The 22,500-nt window shown below is 34.6% G+C and overlaps 1 protein-coding gene across 4 annotated transcripts in view; it reads left to right on the top strand.

The window, feature by feature from the left end:
- foxo (forkhead box, sub-group O) overlaps positions 1-20,593 on the top strand; it is a 347,938-nt gene extending 327,345 nt beyond the window's left edge. For 2 of the 4 annotated variants that reach the window (XM_068388500.1, XM_068388498.1), the window contains exons 2-7: positions 10,759-10,947; positions 11,568-11,783; positions 13,174-13,449; positions 14,027-14,194; positions 16,297-16,776; positions 20,305-20,593. In XM_068388500.1, the coding sequence (XP_068244601.1) occupies positions 10,759-10,947; positions 11,568-11,783; positions 13,174-13,449; positions 14,027-14,194; positions 16,297-16,776; positions 20,305-20,568 (1,593 nt within the window). In that variant the 3' untranslated portion in view covers positions 20,569-20,593. Of the gene's footprint in view, positions 1-10,758; positions 10,948-11,567; positions 11,784-13,173; positions 13,450-14,008; positions 14,195-16,296; positions 16,777-20,304 lie in introns of all 4 variants that reach the window. The other 2 variants (XM_068388499.1, XM_068388497.1) reach the window with 1 other exon arrangement.
- The last annotated feature ends 1,907 nt before the right edge of the window (positions 20,594-22,500 follow it).

Here is a 22,500-nt window from a genome sequence, read left to right as displayed (position 1 = left end):
GCCACTTTCTAGTCTTGTCTCTCTAAAATAAACATAAAGTTTTGTCCCATAGTTACTTTAAATGATTGAAACAGAACCAAATTCAGCGTCTCACCTTTACGCCTCGTATTAACAACAGTAATGAATGTCTATATTCCAAAGTTCCTTTTTTTTTTCATTTTGAATGATCTCAAGTAAGTTTTATAATGCAATGAAAATCTAATAAAAAAAACTCCGGTATACGTATTAAAGACTTTGTAGCTTTATTTTTCTTCGATTTGTAAAAAGATTCCAATTTACGCATAATGTTTTATGTTAACGCAGATAGAGCAATTCTTGAAATTTTCTAACTCTTATTTCGCTGGTTAAATCTCATATATTGGCTGATTAAATCTCGCATCTGTAATATTCCTTTACTGCATAGAATCAGAAACTCACTTTTTATTTTTCTTCTTGGGACGACAAAATTACTGGTTTATATAGTCCAAATGTATGTGTTCCTAGCATCTTCCTTGCATCACATGTTTGCGTTACTCTTGCTCGTAATTCTTTATCTTCAGCTTTTAGTTTCCATGCCATCTTAGACTTTGTTTTACCCCTTTCTTCCAAATTCTCATGGACGTTTGAAAATCAGTTCTTTACTCCTGTCTGCTTTTTAATTCAAATGGTATAAATATGTAATTTTACCGAGTTACTCGTTCTTCAACTGTTATACAGGTGAAATGGCTATGTAAATCAAGCAAGTAGAAAATGAACGAGTAAAACGACTTTACTGTCACACTTACTCCACTGCAATAGCTCTAGTGAACCCACAAAAAAATGAGAATAAAAGAAAAGGCCATTGAGTTCCTGCCCAGCTAAAGGTTACGATAATGAATAAAGTATTTCCAATTCGAATGAGGATTTCCCAACTGAGAATATTGTGCTTTACACCAACTGTCCAGAAGTGTATGAATATATGATCGCTTGTGTCTGTGTTAATGCTTTATAAATAACCGATTTGTCCTCTATTCTCAGTGCTGCGGATTTAATTTTGTTTTGAACACCGAGGCCCACTTGGTATTTTAGCGCTTTTTATCGTGGGGAACTTAAATTTTGTGTAGAGCCGAGTACAAAATAGTATTTCCTTTTCCTCTACTAAAGTTTTTTTTTTCTTTTCTTTTTTTGTATTTTCAGGTTAAATGTTTGCTTGGATTATATAATCATGAAAGTCTCTCTAAACACGGCAAGCTTTTGTCATCTATTTGTTAGCTATCTCGGGGGAAAAGTAGACATGTCAGTGTTTGTTATCCTAATAATGCAATTCCTGAATGTGTGTATTCTGATATTTGCTTTATGCGAATATACTTGCAAGTATTTGGGTTGGTATTTACAGTTTTTTTTTTTTTTTTTTTTTTTTAGTGCACATCTAATGTTGTTTGGGAGTAAAAAAAAAAACGGAGGAGCCTTGCTTTAGTAATAGCCCTATGTCTTTCTGTACGCTCTCCAAGATCATTCGTTTAGATATAGTTAAGTATATTATTACGCCTTTGTAAAATATCAGTCGGTTGTAGAGACTTTATTTTTTAGACAACTAATATATCTTTTTTGTCTGTCCTAATGATAACTGATAATCGAAAATGTTACACTCATCATCATCATATTAATGACGGTTAATCATAGTAGTCCTTAAATGTTAGTATATTCTACTGTTATTGAAGGACTCAAGATTCCTTTCAACTTTATTATGCTGGTTATGAATTACGATACATGCCTTTCAACGTTAGCAATTGGTTTAAAAGGTCAATTCCGACTTACTTTTTACTTTTTCCCTTCAGGATATCGAATGAGCTTGAATTACCGAACATATTAGCTTAGGGCTAAGACTTCCTTGTTATATTTGCCATTTAATAGTCATTCTTCTAGAAGTAACCATTTAGTTTACCGCTTTTATTGGTTTGAGATTTAGATTAAACCCTACAGTAAATATATAAAAAGTAAAGTTTGCGTGCCTACGTTTTTCATAGATTGATTGATTTACGATCTATGTTGGTTTTATTTTGCCATTTAAAGTGAATAAGAATTTTCCCTAATCGCTCGTGATTGTGTTTGTTAAGGTTCGGGTGTGATCTATACAATCTAGTATCACAAGATATGGGTGCGGTACTCTCTATCGCATATGGCCCGGGCCTGTTGAATTTAGACCTGAAGAAAATTATAGGAATTGGATTGACAGTAAAGGACTCTGAAACAGTCTTCTTATTGGCATTAAGTTATGATAAAGAAATAAATCTAAGTGACGCTTTGGAGATATTTGTTCATATGACGAGAACACTTATCTAGGTCGTATTTATTTTGGGAATAATGTTCCCATTACATGAAAGTCTGTTCGGAATTTACATGCCGGCTATTTCCAAGCGAGGACCGGAAGTTGCTGCAATCGGTTAGTTTTATCCAAGAGGCTAAACACACCCCTGCTAGTCGGTCATGGGATTTTGAACAATTTTAATATCACTGGTGCACTCTCCTAGTTTAGATGCACATAGAACTTAGGAAATTTATGATTCATTATCATCGGTTCCCTCATATATATATATATATATATATATATATATATATATATATATATATATATATATATATTTGTATGTGTGCGTGTGTATGTTATAAGCTTAGTTTTTTAATAGTGGAATTCCTTGACATTTTGGTTAACAGGAAATACAGTAGACGCTTCGTTCATTTATGATTGTTATTTGTGATTCTCTTGTCTTCCTTTGGGGCATAAACAATAATACCCTGGCATGTATTATTATTATTATTATTATTATTATTATTATTATTATTATTATTATTATTATTATTATTATTACTAGCCAAACTACAACCCTAGTTGTAAAGGCAGTATGTGACACGTGCAAGGACGCCTCCTGGAAAGTAGCTGAGTGAGGAAAAGGAATAGAAAATTAACTCTGTCAGAGTAATATATTTGAAAAATATTAAATATTCTAAGATCGTAGCAACGTTAAAATAGATTGGTCCTATAAAAGGTAAAAATGAGACTTGTTAACCTGCTCAATAGAAAAGGATTTACAAAATGTTTGAAGTTTTAGTGATTCAACTGCCTGATTAGGAAGACCATGGCTGCTAGAATTAACTGCATACCTAAAGAACTAACTGAATGATGGTGCCGTACAAATTATGCTCTTGTCTGCTTCATTATGTATCCGACTCTTTTGTTGTCATTACTATTGTTACTTATTAGTTCCTGCCTTTAATGAACAAAAACCGCATGCTTATTATTATTATTATTATTATTATTTTTTTTTCTTTTCTTTTTTTGTAGATTACATGGCTGTAACTAAATATTTAGATGTACATCAATGATTTTGATTTGATGTAGAAGTAGATCGTTTTTCTATGCGTTCCTCGTCTTTGGCGACGTTAAGTTGGGTCTTTGTTTCCAATGGTTCCAGGGAGATTGGACGCCTACATTCAGTTCAGTTTTAATTGGCCCCAAATCACTGTTCCTGGCGAGGAGGCCTGTTAACGAAGGAGTTTAGAAGCGAAGTCGCATTGTGCTCGAAATAGGGGGGAAGCTTGCGAGTGAAGTTGGGAAATACAGATAATGGTAATCGCCATCTGCCTTTGTATGTCGTTCGGTTTTGCTGTTTCGGTTTAGGTTTCATCATCGCGTATTATTTGCAGATGGATCCGAGAAGATTTGGCACTTGGTTATAGACATGGCTGAATGCGGCTCCGTGTCCCTTTGAAACAGGTGTCAATTAAGCGTTGACGTCACGTTCCGTTATGCATTAGATATCTCCTGAGGCTGAATGAACTATTCCGTAAGTTAGTCGGAAAGATCAGATATTTGAATTCCGTGTAATAGAACCCACGGGGGAAATTAATTCATATCGGTCTGCTACACTCGTTAAGGAATCTCGGACTTTCGGATAACCAGTGTATATCATTACTATTCATTGTTTGTCAGAGGTTGCTCTCCCTAGCCTCATTTTGCTAAATAGATACAATTTCTGACATTGGAAGGATTTTTTTCTGAGTGATGTTTTAATCGGGATGTGTGTGTATGTGTGTGTGTGTGTATAGAAATCACGAAAACTGATATTCATGATTTTCTGATACCGAATTTACTCTGCCATGGTGTATCAGACCCACTTGGAAGTTCCTTTTATGATAAGTACGCCTCCCAGACAAGGATTCGAGCCTTAGCTCTGCGTAGAAATAAAGGTAAATAGTAGAATAGATGCTCTATTCGGCTAGAAAGAACGAATTTGATATTATTTGTGTCATACATACATATATATATATATATATATATATATGTGTGTGTGTGTGTCTGTGTGTGCTAAAATATACTAGATAATCTCTCTCTCTCTCTCTCTCTCTCTCTCTCTCTCTCCCTCTCTCTCAAAATGTTGGTGTAATGTGGAATATCCTTGGGTCTCTGTTTACATAGACTTCATATTATTGATCCTCGAAAAAAAAATTTAATACGAAAAGACGTGTGAAAATGGATGTCTCATTAGGAAACCACCTTGAATTCAGTTTCTGGAAGAAACGTCGGTATTCTAAGCCATCGTTTGTTTGGGGGGATCAGAGACTTCTTGATGTTATTTCATAGTAAGTTTTGACCTTTATTTCAGATAGTAAAATATTTGGTATTTCAAGCGATGTAGAAGTTTGATATCTCTGCCGAGCATTTATATTTGAAGGATATAAGGTACCTTTATTAGAAATATTTCATGTTGAATGAATGTGTTCATTTTAATATATATTGCTCATGTTGGTATTTTTGTACAAAGGGGTAAAGTAAGGTATGTTATTGTATTCTTCGTGAAGCTAAATTTACACCCAAGTTTTAAAGAGTTACATTTGTAATAAGTATGATTTGCTCAAGTTGTTTAATATCACTGGTATCCAAGAAACGATATAGGTATACGCTGCGCAGTGCAGCAATTACTGGGGTTCGTCAGGGTGTCTTTAGAATCCTTGGTTGTCACTGTCATTGGAGGGCCCCCACCCCACCCACTGTCACTCATCCCCCGACGCAGCATTGTTCGGGCAGGAATTTGCACATTCATAATCCTCTTTTGTGCCTTTGTTGCTTACTTCTGCCATCAGGGGAACGCTCAGCTTTTTAGCGTACAATGTTGTGAATTTTTTTCGATGAATCTGTATTTATGGTGAACGCATTGGTAAAAGTTAGGAAATGTCATATTTGTAGTCGGAGTGCAGTGTGTGTGTGTGTATATATATATATATATATATATATATATATATATTATGTTTATTTACTTTGACTTTTAATCATGAATATCTTTAGTTTCTTTAGTTTTTATACACAAACAATAAATATCTTGATATTTGTATATATTGTGATATACGTAGGGTAACCAAGGAGCACCGGGTTTTGGATCACCCCTTCTTCCAGGGTGCTAACCCCAAACGTGTGTCAAGGTGTTGTGTGGGCTTCCTTGTAATTTCCTTGTCGTTCATATCCCGGCCTTAGCAAGACATCTCCCCTTCTCACGGAGTTTCATTTCCAGCCGACACCACCGCACCCGCCGGTTTGATACCTGCTCTCTTCCGTCGCATTACCTCTCCAGGGTTCCTGCTCTTCTCCTTCAGCCATCGCATCCTACGCTTCTTTTGGTTTTATCTCTCTCTCTCTCTCTCTCTCTCTCTCTCTCTCTCTCTCTCTCTCGTGTGCTCTTCGACAGTCTTGCTCCCTCCGAGTTCGGAGACCTTTTAATATAGGCGCTAACTATTTTTTCGGGAAAACCATCCTTCTTTCTTTTCTCACTCAATTGTTTTGGTATTCTACTGTCGATAAAAAATTTAGCATTAGCTTTTCCAATTTTTCTGCGTCTTCTTGCCATCCGCCTAACATTAAACGACTGCCTAATTATGGCGGCTGCATTTGCAATTTTTGGACACGAAATTCATACAGAATCTCCATTTTATTACGTGCCACTTCATTATCCTTGTATTTGCTGCAATCCACTCTGGCAGGATTTGTCTTGAGAAACCTTTATTGGCGTCAAGATGGTTGCACATTGTATTGCTTCACCTGCGATGGCCGAGATGGTTAGTATCGCAGGTGAACGCGGCTGAGCGTTCACAGCTTCGATTTAGAGCGAACTTCAAGACTTGGTCAGATGGTTAACAATGGGTTACTCTTGTTAGTACGGATTATGATACACATAATTGTCGGATCAACCTCTCTCTCTCTCTCTCTCTCTCTCTCTCTCTCTCTCTCTCTCTCTCTCTCTCTTCCCACCCAATTAGCCATTCTGTACTATTCATAACTTAAATTGTTAGCTTAACGTCTTGATTACCTAAAAGAATATTTGCAAACCTAATATTTGGTTTCTAATACTTACTTTTACCGGGTGATATAGATGAAAGATCGTTAGCCATCTTGATTTCAAAGGTACTCTATTTTCATTGGAACCTTATACAGTAAGTCGTAAACTTATATATATATATATATATATATATATATATATATATATATGTGTGTGTGTGTGTGTGTGTGTGTGTGTGTGTGTGTGTGTGTATATTTTATGCTTATATACATTATATATGTATATAAATGTACTTACGCATACACACACACATATATATGTATATATATATATATATATATATGTGTGTGTGTGTGTGTGTGTGTTATATATTCCTGGTACATAGTTGTTCTCCTAGGCAATTTTTTTGAAATGCTAGAGGATTCGTAGCAACAATTACTGCAAGACTTTTATAGTTTTCTATATCTTTTCTTCTTATCAGGGATAGAGGTTTGAAGGAGAAGATTGAATTCGTGACTGTTCATCTCCATCTATTCAACTTCTGCCGACAGCTCTTCCAGCCAATAACTAATGGATTTCTTCAAGGCATCTTTGCAAAGAAATCATTATCTTCATATAATAGCAATGCATTAATACAAACGCAAATTAGAAAATTTTTAAAAAGCTTGAAAAACAACGTATGAAAGTTTTTGATATGATAATTTTTTTTCATGAAAATTCTAATGAAAGATCTTTAATGAAGCTTTAAAATATCAGTTGCAGTTCCGAAAACCTTGCCTTGAAATAATTGATGCCGCTAGTGCTTTAACATTTATATTGTATATTGTTCACCAAGTCTGAAAATAATGTTAAGACTCTTGGTAACCATTCAAGGGCAACTTTTGAGTTAAAATGAACCAATCAGTAATAGGTGCTGCTGCTGTGTATTCAAATAGGTTGCGGTCGTTATTGTTAAATATCTAAGCTTAAGCTTCATCGTGTTGCCGTTGTTAAGGAAGCCTTTATTGCGCAAGATGTGGAAATTTTTGCTGTCTCAAAAGGCTGGCCATTGTTATGCCTCTAAGCTGATGGAGGGCCTAGAGAGAGAGAGAGAGAGAGAGAGAGAGAGAGAGAGAGAGAGATTGTTTGTGGCACTGAAGTGGGGGTCTCTCTCTCTCTCTCTCTCTCTCTCTCTCTCTCTCTCTCTCTCTGATCCTCCCGTTCTCATCAACGCCTCCATCCCTCCAGCTTAGAGTAGTTCCCCTGGAACCCCTTAGACCCATTCTCCGTTTTCAGAGTTAACTTAAGGTATGTGCAATCATTAACCCAGATCTTAATGGACGATGCCAGTTTCAATTTTCTTTGTTAATTTTGCGGGGTTTAGCCTTTGGCGTTTTCTGTTTGAATTTCGTCGCTCTTGGGAGCATTTGGCTTTTGGTTTTGACTTGCAGTGTCGGTGTGAAAAGGGATCTATCTGGCCGTTGAACTGGTCGGAATCTGACCAGATTCCTCGCTGCTAACTATTTGTTGCTGTATCCAGGCTTGGTTTGGAAGTTTCGAGGAGCAAGAGCGTTAAGCATAAGCCTCTTTCCGAGTTCATTTCTGTGGTGGGGAGAAAGGGAAGTTGATCATTTATATTCATGCCTCCTTTCATAGTTCTCTTTAGAGGAAGCCAGTTTAGGCTTTTTGATGTCGAAGGCTTGACACTGTAAGATAACTATTTTTCTGTTAAGTAAATAAGTAGAATTTTATTGGTCCCCCATTTGTATTGCTTTTCCTTCTCTTAAAGTCTGTAGATTAATTCAAATCATGTACCTATATCCAGAATTTTCATGATTTTGAAATCAGACACATATGTTTAATTAAAGGCAGTTTCATTTCCGGATCGCATTTTCACAGCTTTTCTTTTGAATTAATTCTTGATAGGATTTTTTCTTTTCAGTATTTGAATATTAAACCTCTCATTGTTTGGCCTGATTAGTTTGCATATATATATCAAATCATGAGGGGAAAAGTGTTGGAGGGGCAGTATATTGTGTTAAACCAAAGATTTATTGAGGTGGGTGGGTGCCCCCCTCCCTCCATTTGCCCCTTACGTCTTTGTTATTACTCTTGATAAGAAAGGTAAGTAGACAATTATAGCATAATTGGCCTCAATTAACTATCATAATGAAGCTTCTTCCTTGCTCATTACTGTCCTCATTAATGGAGACTTTGTTGTGGCTTTGTAAGGTGTCCTTTTTCCTTTTTTTCTATTCAACTTTTTGGTTGCTTTAACCGTGCAGGTAAATACACAGACTGAATGCACGCAGGCTTTCGTTAAAAGGATTTTCCAAAGTTTATTCAAGGTCTTTAGCCTGTTTGTAGAAGATTCATTTGATCAGATGGTGCTAAGTTGGATTAGCGTTAATTCAGTTTTGTTAGTCTTGATGTGTTAAGAATTTCTTGAACCAAAAGTTGCTTTATATACTATATGCTATTATTAGCATCATCCTATGGATAACGATAAATTCCCTATCAATGGATGTTAATTAAAAGATAGACTTGGCATCCATCAAATACGTCCTTTCATACTCCTCCCCTCCTCCTCTTCCCCCATTTCTTTTCAGTATTATTTTCACCCGAATATGAAAATTGGTGTTCCGTCTCTAATGACCTCATTACTATCTTTTTGGGGTTTTCGGATATACGACTTCGCTCATCTCAAAGAATGACTAGAAGGAAAGGAAAGATAGACCCCTCTCCTTATTAGCTTGAATATTCTTTTATTTATTTACTTATTTCACTGCGATACTTAGGAATACTAGTCTATGTAGTTTTTTTTTTTTTTAATGTACAATATTTGACGTCTCTCTCTCTCTCTCTCTCTCTCTCTCTCTCTCTCTCTCTCTCTCTCTCTCTCTCTCTCTCTCTCTTTTAGAATGGAAGTAACTTGCTTCTCCTCTTTTTGAAAAGTGAAAACTCAAGATCTATATGCAAGTGTTCTTTCTGTTACAGAATTACCAAATGTTATTTTATATCCTTTCACACAATTGGTATTGTCTCTCGAATTATTAAAAATTTTAAGATGCCAGTGAGATTTTGGATTAAATGAGTGATGTTGATGGTAATGGTCAATTTATGTTTTCTAGCAAACAATAATTCAAGAAAAAATTGTTCTATTTTAGATTTTTTCTAATCATTGTAATAGAATGAAAATCAAGCGTGTTTTACATCATATCATGGAAAATGACATATTGTTTTGGTTGTAGGTGTGAAATTTTCGAAATCGAAAAATTTCTTCCCCCTTTGTGTAGTTTCATCTTTGCTTTGTTCTTTTGTCCTCCTCGTTTTTTTATATATTCTTCAATATTTACCTTTGTAATGATGGCAGAAATGAATGACTTTATGGTATTTGTCGAATTCCTGATTTAAAACTTTCTTGAAATTTAACTCATTGCTTGCATAATATGGCCGTGTAACATTCTTTAACGGACACGCAAGCTGTGGTGAGCCAATACGTTACGGAGATAACATGAGTCGGATTAACAACTCGGCTGTCTTTTGCCTTTGTCATACTGTTGGTTCGTGACCCTTAAGCGAAAAAGTGCATTAAATTAGTGGAATCATATTTCTGCAAATCTTGTTTTGGTTAGCGGTGCTGTTGTGGCGATGAGGCTGCACCGTTACGTTCCGAGGTGTAGGTGTCCGTCCTCTGGAAACCGGGGACTGGCGGGTTTTTAAAATGGCCTTGCAGCTGAACTTATAATCGTGTCCGAGAGTTGGCGGAAATTCTAAGATATGTCTGTGGGGTTTCTTATTCTACTTTATTCCATTTTTAGAAACATTTTACTTACCATTTCGTAATATTATGTTTGAAACAGAAGACATTTACTTTTGCACCAATAGTTTTGAAACATATCGAATGTATATGAATGCCAAATTGTAGTCCGTTCGACATTATGAATGTGGATCCCTAAATAAAGTAAATAATTCCGGGCTTGAGCAGGTTATTTCCTGTTCTGAAATTAGAAAATTTCATATATAAATTATCATAAAAATAACAGCAGTTGGGCGAGTGCATCTAAGTTCACCGCCGTTAATTATGAAATTTTTCATAAAAAGAGCTCATACCGGAGACATCACTTACTTATAACAGGTAAACACTGATATCCGGTATGCATTTGGAAAGCCTACCCGATGATAATGTTAAAAAAAGACTGCTTATTACCGTTATGCCACTTTGAATGTCAATCCACTTTTTTTTCCTAGAAGCTTGAGCGTACGTATACCAGGCAGATAAACGCGAATCCCCATTTGTACACATTTCGTTTTGGAAAAAAAAATATAATCTCCATTTTCCGTTGGCGAGTAAGCATGATATATAATTCTCGGTGCTTGCATATTTTCAAGTGATCTAGGTAGATGTACATTATTTTTTTATTTCATGCTGTTGATTGTATCTATACCAAAATCTGAATTCCAAATGTTAACTTCTTTTATTTCTTTGCAGAATTCAATTCGGCATAATCTATCGCTACACAATCGGTTTGTTCGCGTCCAGAATGAAGGTACGGGAAAGTCGTCTTGGTGGGTCCTCAATCCAGATGCCAAGCCGGGCAAATCTACTCGGCGTCGAGCCAATACCATGGAAGGAGGACGCTACGAAAAGAAGAGAGGAAGAGTCAAGAAGAAACTGGAGGTAAGCAATGTCAGAAAGTCACCATTCATACGAATGCATAATATTTTCATTCATATATATATGGGAGTCAGGATATTCATGTGAATCATAACAATGGTAAGTGGACATCATATTAAGGGTTGATTCCGCTCCTCATCAGACGAACAAAGTACACAGACTTGTTTGAAGTATAAACATTTTCTTTTCTAATTGTTTATTTCGGAAGACATTCAACTTTTTACCTGTGTTCTATTTTCACGTAATGTTATATAAATACATTCATACATACATATTAGTGTGCCTTGATAAAGTGCTGAACAAGAAAGGCTGTTGAATTAAAGTAAATTAAATACATCTGAGTAAAACTTTTCCTTTATTATATGTGAATGAATGTTTTATTTTTCAAACATTCATGTATAAAACAGTTGTGTAAGCAAACTTATTTTCCTACGAAAGTTTTAATTTTGTATGATTCACTACATAAGCCTAATATTCTTGACTTGCATGAGTTTCGTTCTTTATATGTATGTTGGTAGTTGAGTATGATTGATTATATATAATTATAGAGATTTCATTAGGCGAGCATTTAATTTTATTTTTTAATCACATGAATCAATAGTGAATGATTATTTACACCCAAGGCTCTTCGAAATGGTCTGGAAACCACTCCATCTCCGTCGTCATCAATGAGCGAGTCTCTGGATATGTATCCAGACTCCCCTCACACTCACGGAGTTCACCCAGCGTTCAACCAATTGTCACCACAGGACTACAGACCAAGGGCATCTTCCAATGCCTCTTCTTGCGGAAGACTTTCCCCTATCCCAGCCATAGAGTCAGATATGCACGATTCACAGGTAAGGATTGTTCTTTTTGATGGCAACGCTTCAGTGGCATAAGTTGTCGGAAAAAAAGTGATAATGTGTACTATTACTCCGTAATGTTAGATGCTGGACCTTCGGAGGGAAATAAATACATGAAATTAGTGGAAAGTTTAAGTGAACAGTATCTCAAATACAGATGATTGAATGTAGGATTTATATTTTCCCATCTGGTTTTAATCAATGATAATTGGTTATTCGTTTGGCCACCAAGCAATCTCACAAACATTTCACAAATTTAAAAAAAACTCTATTTAGTGTTGTTTTATATTATATTAGTTGTTGTATATAGCCTCTTGTTATAGAAGGGCTTACAAAAGTGGTTGTTTTATTGTGTATATGGATAACTGAGAATTAGAGTGAATTCTAAATTGTCCGTCATTACTAGCGGATTGGAATTAAGAAAGCATTTTATATATGTATATGTATATATATATATATATATATATATATATATATATATATATATATATATATATATATATATATATATATATATATATATATATATGACTTGGAACATTTCTTTAAATTTTCATTGTTTAATTGACAAGGTACTGCATTATGGTAATAAGTTATAAAAGTTGATCCAAATCTCATGAATCATATTTAAGATGCTGAGTGATTGCCGGATTCGAAAGATCCCTAACGATAAGTAAAATAGTTTGTGTGTGTGCTTATAGATAGATAGATAGATAGATAGATAGATAGATAAATTGGAGCCCTTAATGCAAGTAATAGATGATCATTAAACAAAATAAAAGTACTCAGACCACCTTATAAAGACAAGGAAATTATAAAACGTCATCCACGTTATAAGCAAATATTTCATTATATAAAGATTTTCGACTACTGTCGGGATTGTGCTATAGCAGTTGCATACTGAAATGAAGAAAACATTTTTATTTTAAGTGTTGAATAATCAAAATCGAAATTCATCGTTCATCATGCTTATGGCGTTCAAGTGTTGAGTTACTTTTCAAAGGAGTATATTTTGAATAAATCAGATTTTAGGATATTTCAGTCTATTATTGTTTCACATTGCGGGGAAACTGCAGTGCTTAATGAAATTTATATTTTAGAGGTTATATAGAGTATTTCAATGTTATAATGGATTTTTAAGGGAAATTGGGTCGTTGTTCTACGAGTTTGGAAATGTAAAAACATGTCTTGTCTTCATTAAAAAGTTTATCAAAATATACATACTATAGTGTTTAGGTGGAAAGCCATAATTTTATTTTATTTAGGGGAGGTCATCACTATGTCATTCATGAATTATGAGTATAATATGGTTTTAAAGTATATATTTAGATTTTTAAATTACTACTAAAAGCATTTCCTTTTCCAACTATGGACAACATCACAGGTTCCACCCATGTCCCCGGGGATTGGCGGTTGGGGAAATGAATACTGGCATCATCCACACGCTCATCCTCACCCGCACGATCGGTACGCCGATCAGCTGGTAGAGCCCATGGGGCAGGGTTTAAAGTTAGGAGCCGCAGATTCCTGGGGTAGTCAAGCGCGTCCACCGCCCAACCCACAGGACTGTATGAAAATGTCTCAGCTTTCGCCCCACGGGCCTCCCACGCCTCATATGAATGGCTATGTCCCTCACCATCATCACAATCAACATGCACAGGTAAGGATTCCAATTCGTGATTTATAGTGTTTATACAGGCTGAAATTCAAACTATTGATGATAGAGTAAAATTATCAAATTGAATGACTGAGTTTGTTAATGAAGTTAATGTAGAAATTAGGTTATTATTATTATTATTATTATTATTATTATTATTATTATTATTATATTAAATAAGTTTTGAACGAGGAAATTGAATGGGGCGCAGAACTCTAAGGGAATTGTGCACATAATTTCAATTACTCCCGTTGCAGTATAGCAATCGTGCTATAATTATTCAACCCTGTTCATTAAGATAATCAGATTTATAAATTATTTAAAGCCAATAGTTTAGTTATATGGGAAATTGATATTGTCCCAGATGATATTTAGAAGTGTTGAATGTATTTTGTATAAATCTAGGTTTCAACAGATGAACATTATAATGATTCAAATATTATATTCTGTTAGTGGTGTCTTGCTCAAAATATGTAAGGATGATGTCTTTTTTTATATATAAGTATTATATACAGTATTATAAGTCTTCTACATTTTCCATTAATTCTTATGCAATGCACAGTTGACTTTCTCTCCGCAGGGCTTCACAAGTTTTGAAGATTTCCACCGGTATGGACCCCACAATCCACATGCGGCGGCGGCTTTCCCACACCCACAAGCCCCCCATCCCCCCACCCCTCATCAGGAAAAGATGGCCACCCCGACCAGGCCTATGCCCCACAACAATTACTCCTTGACAAGTCTACAGGTTAGTTCGCAGCTTTTGCCTGTATTTACTTTTAGACAATAAATTGTCCATTCATTTTTGTTTTCAATTGTTGGATATTTCTTAATTTATTGCCATTAAGTGAAAAAAGCAAATTTCTTCACCTATTCTTAGTTTCAACACTAGTTTCCTATAATTATCTATATTCTCTTAAGTTGATAGTGGTTATCTGATAATATTATGGAGTACGATAACTTGCCGGAATAGAACTAATAATTTTTATCAATTACGTTAATCTGATTTTGTAGAATAATGATAAATTAAATTTCTCTAAAATGGAGCAATCTGGGAATTACCTTGGAAGTATGTTTAAAAATACTCTTTAAATGCTAGCTTTTTGTTAATATAGTAAGTTTATACAAACCATCAAAAATATAGATTTCAGTATTCAATTTACATTGGGCGTGTATATATATATATATATATATATATATATATATATATATATATATATATATATATATATGTGTGTGTGTGTGTGTGTGTGTGTGTGTCTGTGTGTTTGTGTGTACATGTATATATGTGTTTTTGTGTATGGATCTTTGAATCATATTATTTTCACGTTGGTAAATTTAGTAATAAATATAAAAGATTTAAATCATGTATAGAATATTATAAACAATATATACATTCCATTTTACCTTCGTATGGTGTCCATTAAGTTTCATTTATTTTAATGATATTAATTTTACTGAACGTTTAATTGGATAATTTCTTGTGTAGCCTTATTTGCAGAGTACTTTCTGTTGGAAAATAAACATAGGAGGCGTTAAATAATTTCATAAATAGCCTTCTAATTTAATTTATGTTTACACAAATTTGGTAAAAAATTGATAGGAAAGCAAAATATGAATGATACTATTTTTGCGTCTTTGTCTAAATGCACATAAGTATTTAATTTGTCAGTTACTGTTTACAAAACTTATATTCCAATGTTTTCCTTTTACCTTTTTTTTTGGTTTTTTGTCCTAATGTGTCAATTTCTCTATCTTCCTTTACTGCATTGTTTTATTAGTGTCAATTGAATTTTAGGTATCAATAAGGCTAATTAAAGTCTTCTACGAGAATGTTACATTGTTATTGGTGAAATTTCTAGTCATATATATATATATATATATATATATATTATATATATATATATATATATATATATATATATATATATATATATATATATATATATATATATATATATATATATATATATATAATGTGTATTTATATAGTTAATTATCTTTACTGTCTGAGTCAAATTAACACACTCCGTACTCTTCCAATGTTAAATCAGTTTTTTCTGCTTCGTGTTTGATTTGATATATCAGTGTACTGTTCAGTGACGCGTTTTAAGATTTTTTTTTTCTTGCTCATCACAGATCATGTTTAGAATATATTTTTTCTAGAATTTATGTTTGTGGGCTGTTGTATGCATCGTCGCCATGTGTTATAAGCCAATATATTTTGAAAGAGTGAAAACTACTTGGGAAAGGTTTGTAATAAAGTGTAAAAGTATAGACCTGTCAGTTCTGCGTTAGATATACTTATGACTGATAAGTAATTGGAGGATGGCTGATAGCAATTCTGTAGTTAACAAACAAATACTAGACAATTTTACGAGTCACAGTTATCGACAAAACACCAAAAAGGATAAATGGGTTTCTGTAAAGTTTCTTGCCATAATGTGCATTTTGATATTACTGAATTTTCTAACATTCAACATTCCAGCACGAGACATAGCTATATTACTGTTTAATTAAAATGTTAGTCTAAAAAAGTGACATTTTTTTCGTCCTGAAGTTAGATAGTATTACGTCTTGACCCATGTGCATCAGCTTACTCAAATCTTTGGCCCCATAGCGTACTAGGTGTCCCTGCCGTTGATTCTGCTTTTTCGCAATTCCTTCCTGAGCGACCCCTAACCAAGACAACATGCTTCCTCCCAAGCCATTCCCCTTTCATTCTCTCTTTTCTCGATAAAAGACAGTAAAGCGTAGATAAATGTACCTGTTGGGTAGAATATTTCTATGAATTAAACGAATAAAAAGTCACTTGGTGTGTTATGGAGGTATGCTATATGTGTGTTTCAGGCTATGTCCCCAGCACATAGTGTCCACAGTCTATCGCCGACGCAGCCTCTAGGGGAAGGTCACTACCCAGGCCCCGGAGGAGAGGCTCATCAACCAACCAACACTTTTCCAACTCCACCCACCTCTCAAACTCCACACACTGCCCATTCAGCCCACTCCGCCCACTCTGCCCACTCTGCATCCAGCAGTGAATCTAATAGATTGAGGGCAGCGCTAACTCATCGCGAACAGCAACAACAACAGCAGCAACAGCAGCCACACAGTGGCAGCCCTGGCAGTGGAGGTGTTCCATCCTCCGGAAGTAGTGGACCCTCAGGAGGAGGAGCAGGGAGTGGTAGTGGAGGAGGAGGAGGTAGTTCCAGCGGCGATGGAGGAGGAGGTGGTGGTGGTGGGGCAGGGGGAAATGGAACACCCGCCATGCAAGACATTTTGGACTTGGAAGCCACAATACAAGGAGGACTTGACTGTAATGTAGATGAGGTAGGAAGGAGGTGGAGTTAAGGTGGTGATCACCTGCATCATGACTTATCCAGTCTAACCAACATTTATACATTGTATGGTGGCAGTAGAGGTTGTGCTTATTTTGGGGTGTCTCTTCTTGGCGCCCAGTAAAGGGTTCTTAGTAGGACTTTTGGTTTTTAGTTAGTATAAACTTCCTTGAATAAAGTAACATGCTTCTTAACAAAATTTGTCTTGTAGCAAGGATGTCCTTTGTCCTGCAGCAATACTTTGTTGTTCTTCTTTTTTTTTTGTCGCCTATAAACGATTAGTATTACTAGATAGGCGAAGAGAATAAGTCTAATTTGCATGACTGATCTAACTTAATGTTATACCAATAGATCCGTACTTAGTCTCATGTTCTTAACTTTTAGATATCATTTTGTTTTAATACAAACTAACAAAATCCTTAACGTAATAACGTGATAGTAAGTATGCAGATAGCCGTACATTTAACTAAAGATCTTCAGTTGCTAGACGAGAAGGTCACGGACAGATATATCCTTTCCAACTTCTTGACGCAAGTAGGACTGACTCTCTCTCTCTCTCTCTCTCTCTCTCTCTCTCTCTCTCTCTCTCTCTCTCTCTCTCTCTCTCTCTCTCTCTCTCTCTCAGATACTCCTAAATAAATAACGAATATTCTAATTTTTTTAATGGCGTGGTATTATATAGGTTTCGCTTATTGTGCACTAGTGCTTCTTTTTAATTTTTGGCTCATGCAAAACTGACCGCATGCCTGATCGATTAGTGAACCTAACATGTAATTGAGATGTTTTGGTTTATTTTGTAATATGAGCTTCCATTTCTTTTTAATGAAAATCTGGTTATATGTTCGTTTGAAGTAGCCAAGCATTATATTGTTCTTTGTATTTTTAGTATGAAAGAATTTGTTGTTGCAGAAGGAAATTAAAAACTCAATTAGCTTCAAAACTAGATTTATGCTAATATTAACGGAAAATATTTTTAGTGATCTTTTCCGAGAGTTCCTTTGAAAATCACACCTCAATAATCAGAAAATGGGAGTATTTCACATTTCTGGAAATTTCGGTCATAAGATGTTTGACAGTTATTTAGTTTGCTGTGAAAACTTCCCGAGTTGACTTCGAGGCTAAATAATTCTTGTTCTTACCCACGTGTCCCAAGCATACTTGATCTCCCGTCTTCCTCTCCCTAATTATCTCGACATGTCACCCTAGGAATTGCCTCTTAGTTATAAGCCTTTCATCTCTTTCGGAATCGAGTCTTTTTATTTTCCTTTTACTTGACGCATTCCCATTCCTTTTTTTCTTACAATTTCCAAACCTATGAACAATCTCTCTCTCTCTCTCTCTCTCTCTCTCTCTCTCTCTCTCTCTCTCTCTCTCTCTCTCTCTCTCTCTCTCTCTCATAGGACAAAATATAAACGTGTAACGTAATGTACTTAGTTTTACTTGAGGGTACAGACGCACACAAAAGCAACGAAAATATAATAAGAAATTAATGTATATTATGTATATGTATATATATATACACTGTTTGTTTATATATATATATATACATATATATATATATATATATATATATATATATATATATATATATATATATATATTGCCAAAGAAACAAACGCCTTGAAACAAAAGATTATTTAAGGTTCATTTGTTTGTAAAACTATAATTTTAAATTAACTGGCAGAAATGGCAAACTGTAAGGCCAAGGAAAGAGTTAATCTCATTTTTGTTAAAAATGTACTGTATTTGGAAAGCGGAGTATATTTTAGTATCTTAAGAATTTAACAAACAGTGAACGATAAACTACACAAATCTCTATGAAGGGGAAACCAACGCCACTATATTTCAGTATTTTCCAATTTTTTGGAAAATTGATAGCTAATTTTTATAAGTGGGAAATAACTCTCAGAACTTTTGATTTTGCCTGTCAAGAAACATGTAATGCGGTCTGGGATTATGTTGAACTAGCTATTAGGTTTATTGGAAGTATGAATTAAAAAAAAAAATACCCATTTTTTTTTTTTTTTTGCTTTTTGGTGTGTGTAGCAATATAGACAAAATATGAAATTCACGAGGAGAGTTTTTTTTTTTTTTTTCTTGTGTGTATGCGTTCGTTTACTGAGGGAAAATGTGAAAGCTATACTAATGAATACACAGTTTTTGTGAAAGCAATATAATTTGTTTCATGACAAACTCTGATGAGCGTATTTTCTTTTGAAAATTACGCTTCATAACGTCCTTTTGGCTAGAGTAAGAGATGAGTAAAAGAAACATTGATAATCGTAGAGTTTCAGAAACATATGTTTAATAATTTAGGAAATTTAGGTTATGAAGTCTAGAAAATAATATTAAAACGGGTCACCCACTACAGCATACAAGCTCAAATTAAATATCAAGTCGATAAACATCTTTGTAGTTTACGTTGGATTTGCTTATTTTAATAGTTTCCTAAATCAGAGGGAGAATTTGATAGATATAACTATACTTATCATAATTTTCTTGTTATTCAAATTCATATTGTTTCCATAGTTACTTTGTGATTAAGGTGACAAGTGGGTCGTATTATTATTGTTTTGAGTAAACGGAGTTTGATATCCATATTCATAATTAATTACTCAAAACATGCAACATTCTTAGAAAAGTTTATTTTTCCGTTTGTTAAGTGTTCCGTTCATTCATTTTTATTATTTGAGAAAGACCTGTCATCTTCGTTTTCTTTCTCAATAACTTTTCTTTTCAACATTCAGTTAAAGTATTGATATCTCGTATCCATGTTTACTTTGCATTGATCCTTTATGATATTAATTGGGCTTCCGGGTTTTTCCTTTTAGGACACATTTTCAATCGCATTCATTTGGTACTCCTCACTTTCTTATTGCCCCTATATATTACACCTTTATATCCTATTTTCCTCGCCTTTCTTTCCACCCTTTTCCATCTTTCTTTTTTTCCTGTGAGTGAGTAGTCTCTCCGGCGGGGCCAATGCGTCAGTCAAACTCAGCATCAGTCAGTCAGACGTCAATCAGACATCCCAGTCAGCCACTCGGCCGTGATGTTTAGCTTCGATCATGCTAAACTTTTTTTTTCCCGAAATCAAAAAAGAATCATTGATGTGTATTAAATATATACTTTTATGGTTTTGACAATTACTTCTGAAATCCCTTTTAGTGCTTTTTGGTGTTTATGGTCAAGTGATTGTGCGGCAAAGCATGCATTAACAGCCTTAAATATATGCCATGTATGGGGACATGTTTAGAAGGTTTGGAATTTCAGGTTTTATGAATATTTCATAAATGGACGGGACCGATTCATTGTCATGGGTAGAGTAACAGCTTCATAAATAGAATTGACGAAAGATATGATAGATAATGAAAATGGAATTTGTTTCGTAGTAGTAGCAAATTTTTACTATCATTATGAATGCTATGTAGTACTTGTGTCATTATATTAGTTGTAGGTTGTAAGTAATGCATTGATTAGTGAAGGTTAGTGACATACTTTTTCATTTTCTTTCCTACAGCTTATTGATTACGAGCGACAGTTTTTCGGAGAGAAGTTGGATTCTTTTTTACCCCAACAGTCACATCATCACGACCACAATCACCATCACCATCACCACAACAACCACAGTCATCATCCAAATACCCATGGCAACCATGCCCACCATGGACAGACCCATGGCCACAGCCATGGCCACACAGAAGGTTCACAGATGGCAGCACCATCAGGCATGAGCTATTCGTGTTCGTCAATCACCGCCTCTGGGAACCAGTGGGTCCGCTAAAAGGTAAGGCCATTGTTTTCAGTTGTGACGGAATTCATACATAATGAGTTTTTATATTATTTCTACATAAAACAAAGAATCGAATTTCGTCGTATGTAATTCCATCTATCGAGGACTTCTGGTTTATTGTTATTTTAAGGTAAGAGTTCAATTGCTATCTATCTAATTTTATTTTTTTTTATTTTCTTATTAATATTTGAATCAAAATTTTACATTTAGAATCATACGTCAAGTATTGATTTTTGTCATCATTATGTAGCATACTTTTGTTATGATTTTTTTTACCAATGTTAAAGATTTTAATATAATCAAATATTTGAGAATGTAACTGCGTTTTTTTTTAAAGTACAAGCCGTTTAGTATTGATTGAATAGAATAGTAAAGAACGTACGTCTTAATAGAATGTCAGAAGGAAAGTTTGAGTGAATGTTAACGAAGTTTGTAGCGATCTATGTTTCCATTTATTTCAGTCGAGGGTATTTACTTATTTAACGTTGATGCATATCATGATTTGCGGGTTGATTTAGTCTTAAGAGCTTTTTTTTTGTATCTGATTACGAGGTTTTATTCTAATTAAATACAATAATATTCTTTCGCTTGATAATACTTTGTACTATAGACCGTAACTAATAGTGATATCGATATTTGGTTATCTATTATATTGCGGTCTTGAATAGACTGGCAATAAAAACCAGGAACATTTTTTAATTATGGACTTTGTACAAACTATTTTTGTAGCCCCTTTTTCGAAAGTTATTGTTTATTTAGATGGAAAATGTTTACTGTTCTGCCTGGTTTTCTTTTGGAAGTGTCAAAGATCGTTTGATTAAATAAGGGTTACATTAAATCCCAAGTGATTTGTTTAGCAATTAAGAACTTTAAAACCAATATATGTCACTTCCCTTTTCCATTCCCTTTCTACTGAGTAAGAGTTCTAGTCTCCTTTTACGGTTTCCACAAATTTGTAAATTATAACTAATCAAGAGATGTTGGATTATTTGCTAAGGAAATTCTGTTTTGACCTTCATTCTTATTTTCTTGTTTATAGAAAGGTTATTTCGAAAATTAATCTTTCAATCATTCCCATGTTATGGTTTGGTCCGATTAAATATCTTGGTACAATATATAAGATTTAACCTTATAACAAACAAGTCATTTATAGTTTTACCTAGAAATTTTGACATGTGGTTAATGATTGGCTAATTACAGTTTTTTTTTCTCTTATGTTATTATTCATGTATTTATTCGTGCAGTTTTGAAACCGTTGTTTTGAATTCACATAAGTTTGTAGAAAATTGATCGTTGTATTACATAGTAGTATTTTGCAATCAGTGTGATACATCAAACAAGATTGGACCATACATGAGGGCCAATAAATTTGGTATTGTATCCCGTGTGTTTACCCAGGAGATACCATTCATAACGAAAAGGGGGATGTGTGTAGTTCGGTGACGGGAATGGGGTGAAGGCAAGCCCTAACAGCACCACCCTCGCCCCTCATTGCCTCCGTCTGTAGAGGTGTTTGTCCGGCACCCACAAGGTCTGCCTCTGCGCCCAATTGTTTAGCTTGACGGCTTGTTTATCGAGTGGGACGCTGAGGTATATAAATATCGTGTGTGATATTAATCGCTGAGCAACCATCGTACTTTGATGATGATGCCCGTTGCCTCATACAGAGACAAATTGTGTGCGAAAGTTCAACAATTAATCACCACGCTAACATTTCTCTCTCTCTCTCTCTCTCTCTCTCTCTCTCTCTCTCTCTCTCTCTCTCTCTCTCTCTCTCTCTCTCATATAACGGACATTACGTTCTGTACCGGTCTCTTCTCATGAAGACTCTTCCAATACAATTTATTCACCTTTGTTTCACTTTGATATAATAGTTATTGAATGTCATTTAGAGTCGACTGAAAGTTAAACATTGAACTTAGT

This window comes from Palaemon carinicauda, chromosome 15 (genome assembly GCF_036898095.1).
Source record: "Palaemon carinicauda isolate YSFRI2023 chromosome 15, ASM3689809v2, whole genome shotgun sequence".
Classification (NCBI taxonomy): Eukaryota; Metazoa; Arthropoda; class Malacostraca; order Decapoda; family Palaemonidae; genus Palaemon; species Palaemon carinicauda.
Note: the sequence above shows the minus strand (reverse complement) of the source record. Positions and strands in the feature narration are given on the sequence as shown.